This window comes from Centropristis striata, chromosome 17 (genome assembly GCF_030273125.1).
Source record: "Centropristis striata isolate RG_2023a ecotype Rhode Island chromosome 17, C.striata_1.0, whole genome shotgun sequence".
Taxonomy (NCBI): Eukaryota; Metazoa; Chordata; class Actinopteri; order Perciformes; family Serranidae; genus Centropristis; species Centropristis striata.
The window spans coordinates 34,613,893-34,625,653 of NC_081533.1; the positions used below are offsets into that span (position 1 = coordinate 34,613,893).

At 34.0% G+C, this 11,761-nt stretch overlaps 1 protein-coding gene across 1 annotated transcript; it reads right to left on the reverse strand.

Annotated features, from left to right (window-relative positions):
* Positions 1-600: 600 nt before the first annotated feature.
* Positions 601-11,161, reverse strand: LOC131989697 (Fc receptor-like protein 5). The gene is made up of 6 exons (XM_059355003.1): positions 11,131-11,161; positions 9,054-9,317; positions 7,132-7,383; positions 6,339-6,452; positions 3,402-3,473; positions 601-984 (listed from the first exon to the last, which is right to left on the reverse strand). The coding sequence occupies exons 1-6, from the start codon at positions 11,159-11,161 to the stop codon at positions 935-937; spliced, it is 783 nt and encodes a 260-aa protein (XP_059210986.1). The 3' UTR covers positions 601-934.
* Between the last annotated feature and the right edge of the window lie 600 nt (positions 11,162-11,761).

An 11,761-nucleotide genomic window follows, 5' to 3' on the forward strand; every position in this document is an offset into this window, starting at 1 on the left:
TGAAATAGTTTTGTGTCTTTTTTTTGTAATTTTGTGTCTTTTTTTTGTAATTTTGTGTCTTTTTTGAGTCATTTTGTGTCTTTTTTTTGGTCATTTTGTGTCTTTTTTGAGTCATTTTGTGTCTTTTTAAAAAATAATTTTTCTTTTTTGATAATTTTACTTTTTTGATAATTCAGTGTATTTTTTGTAATTTTGTGTCTTTTTAGGTCATTTTGTGTCTTTTTTTTTTAAAAGTAATTTTTTTTCTTTTTTAAGTAATTTATTTTTTTTCTGTCATTTTGGATGTTTTTTTTTTTAGTAATTTTGTGTCTTTTTGATGTTTTTGTGTGTAATTTGAGTTTGAGACCCCTGATTAAGGATTACTGGGTTCTTATGGGGTAAAAAAGACTGGCTGCCTCAGCCAACTGTGCCGTAACTGCACAAATAAACGCACATTTGAAAAAACAGCAAAATTAACCAATGGGACAAAAAACATGATGATTCCAGCTGCTTCAGCTTATTTTCCATTGTTAGTGCAGTAACCAGAAGTGACCAGCAGGTGTCACTGCTGTCACAGTTTTAAACCAATCAGTGAGCAGGATTCTGTGGAACGAGACACACAAACACTGACGAGTCAACTTTTACTTTCCTACATGTGACTCTGAGTCATCAGTGAGTGTTTTGGGAATCTCTGATTATGTAAACATGATAAAACTGTTTCATGACTCGTCATCTTCTGCTAAATGTGTTTGTTTTAGTTTTTATAGTTCCCTTTATTTCATGCAGCTTTAATATTCACTTCAGGAAATAAAGATTATATAAATAAAGTCTTTTATTTGGTCAATAAGACTTTATTCCATTTATTATATATAAAAAAAGAAAACAAAAGAAGACGGAAAACACAGAAAATAACTGTAAAATAAACCCCAGCAGTGTTAATCTACGTGGTTTCCTGTCAGCTTTCAGCTTTCACTTTTGTGTAGAAAGTCGCTGCCCGAGTCACATCTGGGGAGGAAAACACACAGAAAAACAAATGAAAATAATAGTAAATATTAAAATTTAAATTAGAATAGAATCGTTCAATTAATGCCAAAGAACAGAAACACAGTAAAAGGAGAGATTTTCCTCCAGTTGTATGGAGGAAAGAAGAAAAGTTCAGGTTTGTTTTGAAGATGAAATAACAGATTTTTAAGCTTTTAATTAATTTAAATAAAAACAAATATTACCTTCTTCGCTTTGTTGAATGCTAATTAGGTCTATATCAATTTAATAAATTCATAAATAAATAAATGAGTCTAATATAATGATATATTAATTTGCCTATGAAGTAAATATATATATATGTATATATATATATTAATAAATATAACACATTTTCAAATAATTATTTTTATTTATTTCAAATGGTTTTTATTTAATTTCACATTAATTTCACAGTTTTTTATGTCTATTTCTCTAATTATTTATTAATAAATTAAATTAGTTATTTATTAATTCATTCCTATTAACAAATATTACCTTCTTCGCTTTGTGGAATGCTAATTAGGGCTATATGAATTTAATAAATTCATAAATATATAATTGAGTCTGCAAAATGATATATTAATTTGCCTATGAAGTATATATATATATATATATATGTATATGTATATATATATACATATATATATACATATATATATATGTATATGTATATATATATATATATATACATATACATATATATATATGTATATGTATATATATATATATATATATGTATATGTATGTATATATATATATATATATATGTATATGTATATATATATATATATATATATATATATATATATGAATAAATATAACACATTTTCAAATAATTATTTTTATTTATTTCAAATGGTTTTTATTTAATTTCACATTAAATTCACAGTTTTTTACATCTATTTCTCTTATTATTTATTAATAAATTAAATTAGTTATTTATTAATTCATTCCTATTTATTAACTTAAATGCCATTAATAATACATAATTCATAAAATGTTCATTTTTCAAGACAACATTTTATTAAATTTCCATGTTATTTCAATTTTTCATATTTATTTAGTTTTTATTTAGTTATACATTAATTGTTTAATGATTCATCCATTTATTTATTTAATCATGATTTAAATAAACTTCAGTAACAACTAGTACTTTACTTTGAGTGTTTTAGGTTTGTAGGTCATATACAGAAGATAATAATTATATTTTGTTTATTTGTTTCCATGAGCACTATCTCATCTGTGTATTTTTCCATTTATTATTAGTTATTTATAGTTACTTCACCCATAAAACTAAAAATAGAAACTGGGTGTGTGAGCGGTTGGTGACTCAGAGGACCCGTGCCAACTGTTTTGTTTTGTTGCCATGGTGATTTTCTGTGACATCGAGCTGGACCAATGAGAGCGTAGTGACGTTTAGGGGGCGGGGCTTAACCTCGAACAGACACAACAAACCACAAACAGGCATTTGGCCCAGAGGGCGTTACACACACACACACACACACACACACTGGAGGCAGAAAGTAAGTCTACACTCTTTTTAATATGTCTGATAGTTTAAAATCTCATTTAAGGTTGTTTTTTTTTTTTTTAAATGTATTCTAATTTAAATTTTGTTCCTGTTTTATATATAGTTTCTCATATATTTTATATTGTTTCCAATTTTAATTTTGTTCTTAATTTTTATTTTTGTACCTATTTTTTTATTGTTCATAATTTTTTATTTTGTTCCTATTTTTTTATTGTTTCTCATTTTTGTTTTGTTCCTAATTTTTAATATTGTTTTCTATTTTTTTTATTGTTCCTAATTTTTATTTTGTTCCTAATATTTGTATTGCTCCTATTTTTTATTGTTCCTAATATTTTTATTGTTCCTAATTTTTTTTGTTCCTAATATTTGTATTGCTCCTATTTTTTTTATTGTTTTTCATTTTTATTTTAGTTCCCAATTTTTATATTGTTTTCTATTTTTTGATTGTTCCTAATTTTTTTTCCTAATATTTTTATTATTTATTATTTATTTATTGTTTAGATTTCTTGTATTGTTTATAACTTTTTATATTGTTCCTAATTTTTATATTTTCCTCTTTCCAACTTTAATTATTGTAAATAGTTAAAGAAAATGATCATGCTTTTTTCATATTTCTTCTTGCTGAAATTGTTAAAACTTTGTTCTTCTGGTTTATTTTGCTTATTTACTATTTAATGTTATTTTATTGATGCTTCTTTTATTTTTGTTGTAAACTTTTGCTGTTTTATTCTTGAAAGTTCCTCGTTGTGGGACTAAAAAATGAATATTTTATCTTAAAATAAACATCTTTAATATCACCTGTTGGTTGGTTGTGTGTGTGTGTGTGTGTGTGTGTGTGTGTGTGTGTGTGTGTGTGTGTGTGTGTTACCCCTCATCCTGTTTGGCTGCACGTCCTCTGTAATGGTCACGTCAGTGTAAGCGACGTCTGGGTCCTCTTTACCTGGAAAACAACATTTATTACTGTTACGCTGCAGCTGCATTTCAGTATTTATAAATACATATTTGTTTTGTGAATTATAATTGAGCAGAAACTGTGAGGAACAAAAGTAACCGCTGTGTTTCTGTGGAGCAGCAGGATGTTAGTTTAACCTACATTTTGACATCAGAGACAAACTATTATTTAATTACTCAATTAAAATGAAGTCTGTTAAGCAGTGGCGGTTCTAGACCAGTTTTACTGTGGGGGCCAATGATGGGCCAGTGTTTAATCAGAGGGGCACATTAGCACATGAAAAAATGGCAAAGATGATATTTAAGCATTCAAAATCTTTGAATGTCTTGAAAAAGACACAAAATGACCAAAAAAGACACAAAATGAGAAGACAGACTAACAAAAAAAAAATCCACAGAAGACATAAAAATGACAAAAAAAGACACAAAATATCTAAAACAGACACAAAAAAAGACACATAAATGACACCAATGACAAAAAAGACACAAAATGACAAAAAAAAGACAACAACAGACAAAAATATTACCAAAAAAAGACACAAAAAGATACAAACGACCAAAAAAGACACAAAATGACCAAAAAAGACACAAAATGAGAAGACAGAATAGCCACAAAAAAACACAGAAGACATAAAAATGACAAAAAAAAGACACAAAATGAAAAAAAACAAACACAAAATAACTAAAAAAGACACAACAACAGACAAAAATATTACCAAAAAAAGACACAAATGACCAAAAAAGACACAAAATGACTTACAAAGACTTATAAAGACATGAAAAGGATTCAAAAATGGACAAAATATCCCAATAAGACTCCAGAGAGTTAAACTATTATACAATGTAACATTCTAGGTTCCTTTTGTGTGCAATGAGATATTGTTTGAACAAAAAAAAGGTTAGAATTATTCCATTGTTCATTGTTATAAATTGATCATTTTATTACTAATTTGACACAGGGGCCACAGCAGGGGCCAGAGGCTTCTCCACAGGGGCAGTGGCCCCTGGAGGCCCCTGGGTAGAACCGCCACTGGTGTTAAGTTTTGATGATTGTTTAAAAAAGACTGGCTGCCTCAGCCAACTGTGCCTGTAACTGCACAAATAAACGCACATTCGAAAAAACAGCAAAAATTAACCAATGGGACAAAAAACATTTGAAAATGTAATATATATATGATGTGGATTATAATGCGGGTTTTAGCCTATTCCGTATAAAAATGTGTGAACTCTTTCCTTTGTACTTTATGGCTGCCACAGGCCCCCTTTACCGTAACTGCATGAATAGACGCACATTAAAAAAAACTGCAAAAATGAATTTTTCAGATATTTTTCCATCTTGAAATGTCCACCTCTGAAGTGTTTGACAGGACGAAAAATAGCTGTTTGAAGACATATTTAATATATGGTGTAGAATATAATGTGGTTTTATTTGGTGTATATATGTACCGTAACTGCACAAAGAGACGCACATCATCATTTTTTATATATTTTTCCAGCTTGAATTGCGATTTACTTTCACAAGTTTGGTTCCAAAATATCCACATTGTGAACCAAACATTTTGATGAATTGCTGAATTAAAAGTCTTTCCTTGTCCCCCTTGGGGACTTATACCGTAACTGCAAAAATAGACGCACATCAAAAAATATCAAAAATGAATTCATCACAGATTTTTTCCTTTTGAATTGTCTGCCTATGACATGTTTAACGGGACAAAAACAGACCGTTTAAACACATATTTAATATATTATGTTGTCTATAATGTGGTTTTATGTGGTATGAAATTGTACCGTAACTGCACAAATAGACACGCATCATCAGAATCCAAAAGGCTGGCTTGACCATGGGAAAAAAACAAAACAGCAAAAAGTGTACCTACATATTTTTCCATCTTGAATTGAGATTTACTTTAAGTTTGGTTCCAAAATATCCACTTTGTGAACCAAACAATTTGAAAATTGCTGAAATTTTGGCCTTTTGGCTGCCTCAGGGACCTGTACCGTAACTGCAAAAATAGACGCACATCAAAAAATATAAAAAATGAATTAATCACATATTTTTTCCTTTTGAATTGTCTGCCTATGACATGTTTAACGGGACAAAAACGGACCGTTTAAACATGTATTTAATATATTATGTTGTCTATAATGTGGTTTTATGTGGTATGAAAATGTACCGTAACTGCACAAATAGAATCCAAAAGGATTTCTTGACCATGGAAAAAGAAACAGCAAAAAGTGTACTTATATATTTTTCCATCTTGAATTGAGATTTACTTTAAGTTTGGTTCCAAAATATCCACTTTGTGAACCAAACAATTTGAAAATTGCTGAAATTTTGGCCTTTTGGCTGCCTCAGGGAGCTGTACCGTAACTACTCAAATAGATGCACATCAACTTTCCTCTTGAATTGTCCGCCACTGAAATGGAAAAAGGGCCGTTTAAACACGTATTAAATATATGATGTTGAATATAATGCGGTTTTATGTAGACTGTAAATGTACCGTAACTGCACAAATAGACGCACATCATCAAAATGCAAACGGTTTGCTTGACCATGGAAAAAACTTTTGACAAACGTTATTTTCACCTTCAGAAAGACAAAACATTTCACTGCTCTAGTTAAAATGAAAAGTAGGACTTAAAGTATGTTTGTTTTAGTTTTAACATTCTTTCATTCTTTCATTCTTTCGTCATTTCAATTTTTACTTTCCCTGCGTCTCGCGGCTGTCCGCAGCAGAATGCATTTGCTTGGTGTGAGTTCAAATTCAAGAACAAACTGTTTCAGCACTTTCGGTGCGCGACCTCCATACAGAAGTGTCGCTGAACCAGCAGGATGTTTTCATGTCAGGCTGACCTTTGTGGTTCCTCCAGAGGCAGAACAGAATCACACAGACCAGCAAGAGGCAGACACCCACCACAGGAAGTAGAAAGCATAGGAGGGGGGAGTTCATCGACTCAGGACGACCTGCTTCAAAACACAAATACCCACAGGTTGACCTCAATACAAATAAACACAGCCTGGATAAATATCTGAAAACACTAAAGAAAAGGTCTCTCTAAGAGTAGTAAGAGTAAGACGTTTTTACGGCTCCTGTCACCTCTGACAGCCAACCAGCCGTCTGGAATAGAACCAAATTTAATCATAAATATCAATTTATTAATTTATAATGCTAAGATTTATTTATATGATCATTTATTTAAAACAAATATTTTTGTTTTATTTGAGTATTTAAATGTTTGATTTATAATGAAGATGCATTTATTTCTTAATGATTTTTATTTAATTTTACTGTTATTGTGCTTTTATATGTTATTATTATTATTAATAATAATAATAATAATAATAATAATAATAATAATAATAATTATTATTATTATTATTATTAGTTATTATTATTGATAATAATAATAATAAAATAATAATAATAACTATAATTATTATTACTGTACATTTAATGGCTTTATTTTAAAGAATTCTGAGGTAATAAATCAAGTGACAAGTTTTGTCATTTTGTATTGAAATGAATGGAGCCAAATGCTTCTGCAGCTGCCGTCAGCGCCCCCTGTTGGAATTTTACTAATCTTACTATTTGTTGGATATTGTTGGAGTTTACCACTAATATAATGTGACTGAAAGGCCTCCTCACCTCTGACAGCCAACCAGCCGTCTGGAGATTCTCCACCTCCAGAGACGTTACACTTGTAGAGTCCTTCATCAGATTTAGAAACACTGTGGATGGTCATCTCTCCTGTAGAGCTGCTGCTGATGAAGAGGCCGTCTTTATAGAAATCTGCTGAGATGTTGTTGGAGGAGAAGGTCGACTTGGTTCTGCAGCTCAGAGTCACAGCGTCTCCCTCCATCACAGGGACAGCAGGACTCTCCAGGATCACTGGACCACCTGAGGGACAGAAAGACAAGGAGACAGTCAACACAGGATCATTTACAGAGCTGAAAACTCCAGCAACACTTTACATATAAAGAACAACTTAATTAAGCAACCTCCAGATCTGTAGCTGATGCAGAAGTGGGGCGACTCCACTGGCTGCAAAAATGGTAAAATGGTAAATGGACCTGCACTTATATATCGCTTTTCTAGTCGCTTTGCGACCACTCAAAGCGCTTCACACTACAGACTGCGCTCATTCACCCTTTCACACACACATTCATACTGGTGGCAGAGGCTACCCTAAACGGTGCCACCTGCCACCATTGGGAATTCATTCACACACCGATGAACGCAGCATCGGGAGCAATTTGGGGTTCAGTATCTTGATCAAGGATAATACAACATGTAGGCTGCCATGGTCTGGGATTGAACCACCAACCCTTCGGTTGGGGGCCAACCAACTCTACCAACTGAGCCACTTGTTTCTAAGATAAGATAAGATAAGATAAAACTAACAAGAGGCTGCTCCTCACTTGATGGCCAAAATGTTCCAGTTAACTTTAATGAAGTGAAAACGCACTGTGCCCTAAACCCTCCCCTGCTTTATAATCTATTCAACTCTAAATTGACCATAATTTACTGAAAATACATCATTTTGTATTGAAGAAGACTTAAAACTAACAATTAAGACCATAAACTCATTATGAGAATGTTTACTCAGGTCATTTACCAAGTCAGAAGTAGGGTCATTTTCTCTAAGACTTCTCTACAATCTGACTTCTTTTTGCAGCCAGTGGAGTCGCCCCCTGCTGGACATTAGAAAGAATGCACCAGGGTGGGAATTTCACGCCGCCGTTGCCCCACACTCTGGCCTTGATGCCCTGTGAAGAACAATTTACGGCCAAGGTGGCCTTTACGCCAGTAAACACAGTAAACACAACGCTAACCCGACCCACTCCCCGTCCTTCTAGAGGTGTGAGCATCAACACATGGCTAATTTGAATATTCTAATGAGCCATGTGTTGATGCAGCACAGGTAAGCTAGCTGGACCAGCTGTTTGATATGTTGTGACTGAAGTATGTGGTAGTATTTGACAGAACTTAACATTTACGTTTTTATAGAAAGTACTATTGATAGGTAATTACCATTGTATTCGCCTATTTAAAGTTGACTCATTAACGTTACATTTTTGCATCATGAAAACTAGCGATAGCTAGCTAGGTGGGATAGCGCTAACGTCTTCCCTACCTCAGGGACAAGGGCTCCACATTTAGCTGATGTAGATTTCACCTCAGCAGGTTCCTTTTTATGGCAGGAGGAGGCATTTCTCTTTCCTTACTCTTAGATGAACTCAGGCAGGAGATTCATTTTGCCATCTTTTCAAAATATATGCATTTGCCGTCTTTTCAAAACAGGTTAATTTGTCATTTTCCAAAAAGGTCCTTTCTAATATATTTAATATATTGTGCATTAATGTTTCTTGGTGAATGAGAATGTTAAGGTATTAATCTGAAAGGTAAAACCAGCGTAATTTAACCAAACGGCCTTTGTGCCCTTAAAATAAGTGTGAACAGGAAGGCCAAATGGCCTTGCCCCTAAAATGACGAAATTCCAAGCCTGGAATGCACAACGGAAATATTCTCCCTAAAGTACTACAGCTCGTCTTTTAGTTTGAACCCACCTGTCACCAAGATGTTGACGGCATCGCTGCACTCTCCAGCTGCAGATTCACACCAGTACACTCCACTGTCCATAGTGTAAAGGTCTTCACTGGAGCAATGGGATTCATTTATTGTATTCCCAAACATGGAGCAGTCTTGGTTGATGTATCTGGATGTGTTCCTCTTCACGCTCCACTCAGAAGAGTTTCCCTGATGCTCACAGCTCAGAGACACGGACTCGTACTGAAAGAACTGGGATCTGTCTGGAACAACTCTCAGAACGGCTGCAAGAAACACACACAGATTTTTTTTGGCATTAATGCACCTCAATAAAAAAAATTGTTGCACCATACACAAGCAGAGGCTGATGTGTGAACTCATTTTACTGCTTCCTCCTTTCACTACGGATGTTATTTTGAACAACAAGCGAGGCCTCTGTGCAGGCGGCAATCGTAAACAGCAATAATGCAATTATTTTAATTTGTGTTCTCTGCATGTCTACAGGGAAACTCTGCAGGCTGAAGGTGAACTCTAAGAAGCAGCAGCTGCAGGGCAGAGAACAGATGCAGTTAAAGGTTCTTGTCGCCCACAAACAAAGTAAAGTTGCTGATGCAAGTGTGAAACCACAAGATATCAAAAAGTGTGATTTCAAAGATAAAGCGGCATCTCACAGATGAGATGAACATCTCGCTGTGAAGCTAAATAAGTGGTTTCTCTGATCTTATGGGGACTTTTTATTGTCTTTCTGTGTTCCCTTTATGGTAACATAAAAGTTACTTTTTAGCATTTTAATACAAAAATCAACTTGTGGTTAATGTAATGAAGTTATGTCGTATTAAGATAAGACACCAAAAAAATGTTTGTTTGTTTGAACGCGTGGGAAGTCGCTAGCAGCTGCAGCACAATGTGGGACGGAAGGTGAGAGTGCTGATATAAAACCACGTAAACAGATATCTAAACACCTCCAACAGCTGCAGATTGTAAAAAAAAAAATATAAGCAAGTTAATGCTGAAGATGATCAACTCACTTCTGTAGTTGCATATAGATAGGTATGAGCAATAAACTAGTATTTGCCCTGGTTTCATAAGATCATTTATTTTAATAAGGCTACTTTTATATAATTTAGCAGTAACAGAGAAATAGTTAAGTACAGTTATTATTCATCAGACACCATGGTCAGGGGGTTAAATAGAGCTCTTGAGGGTTTTTTTTACAAGTAAAAAACTGACACGGCTATTTCGAAAGCGAATCCTTGACCTCCGACCTTTAGATATGTTGATAAAAAGGGTTCTATGTGTACCAACGAGTCTCCATTTTAAAGACATGCCTTTACTTTATGCTGATACCGTACAGTTAAAGGCACAAATCACAGTTTTTCTCGTGCAGTATTTGAATATTTCTGGAGTCCCTAAACAGCCTTGGAATTGCATAAATTGGGTATGTCTGCAAAGTTGAGACTCTTGTGGATTTGTAGAGCCAAATTTTATTAATGTGCAATGAATTATTCCTCAAAGGGGCCCCTGAACCTCTCACCTCAAGATATCTGAATAAAAAGTTTCTACGGGTTGCCACGAGTCTCCTCTTTACAGACATGCCCACTTTATAATAATTCCATGCATTAAAATGTATTTTTCTGGCATATTTTATGTGAATATTTATGTATATTGGGGTTCCCAAACAGTCTGTAAGCTGCATATATTGGGTATGACTGGAAAGCTGAGACTCTTGTGCATTGGCAATATAAAATAAAATAATGTATTTAATACTGAGACACAACAACACAACAAGTCAAAACAGGATAATTGTCAAACAAAATGTAGCAACATGAGTCCGTGCATGTCAGATATTTAGGAACAAAAATAAGGAAACCAAAATAAATCAGCATGTTATTCCCCCACTCTCATATTGAAACAGTTTGGAGATTTAGCCTGCAAAATAGCAATTTATGAGTTATAATTTTTTTATTTTGGTGTGCGACCCCAACATTTTTATCGCTCTTTGAAAATTTTCAGTCGGGGAGAAACATGAAGATTCAGATTCTAACAATGAAATTCAGCTCAGAGACACAGGTAAAAGAAACAAAAACAGTAACTCACCAACGACGGCACACAGCGCTGTTAGCGACATGCTGCTGACCTGACTGGCTGGCTGACTGGCTGACTGACTGGCTGGCTGACTGACTGACTGACTGACTGACTGACTGACTGACTGACTGACTGACTGACTGGCTGACTGACTGACTGACTGACTGACTGACTGACTGACTGACTGACTGACTGACTGACTGACTGACTGGCTGACTGACTGACTGACTGGGGGCTGAGTTACACTGAGTGTACGGAGTGTATTTCCTCGAGGCCACCGCTTCCTGCTGTTGTTTCTTCTTCTTTAACACCTCAAATGTCAAATGTGTGACCCAGCAGGACCTCCTTTCTCTTCCCTGACAACTTGTTTTTACTGTTTTTCTAGAATGCTTTAAAGGGCCGTGCTCAGAGGTGTTACTGTGTTTTTGTTGCCACTGTTTTTAAACTATTTTATGCTTTCTTGTAAAGTGACCTTGGGTGTTCTGAAAGGCGCTTATAAATAAAATGGATTATTACTGTTGGTGTCCCGGATATCCATAAGAGAATGGGAGCGCATTGGAGGAATTTCTTCAAATTTGGCGTAAAAACCGAATGAAAGATATTCAAATATGTTATCTCATATGAAACAGAGAAAAGGGGGGAT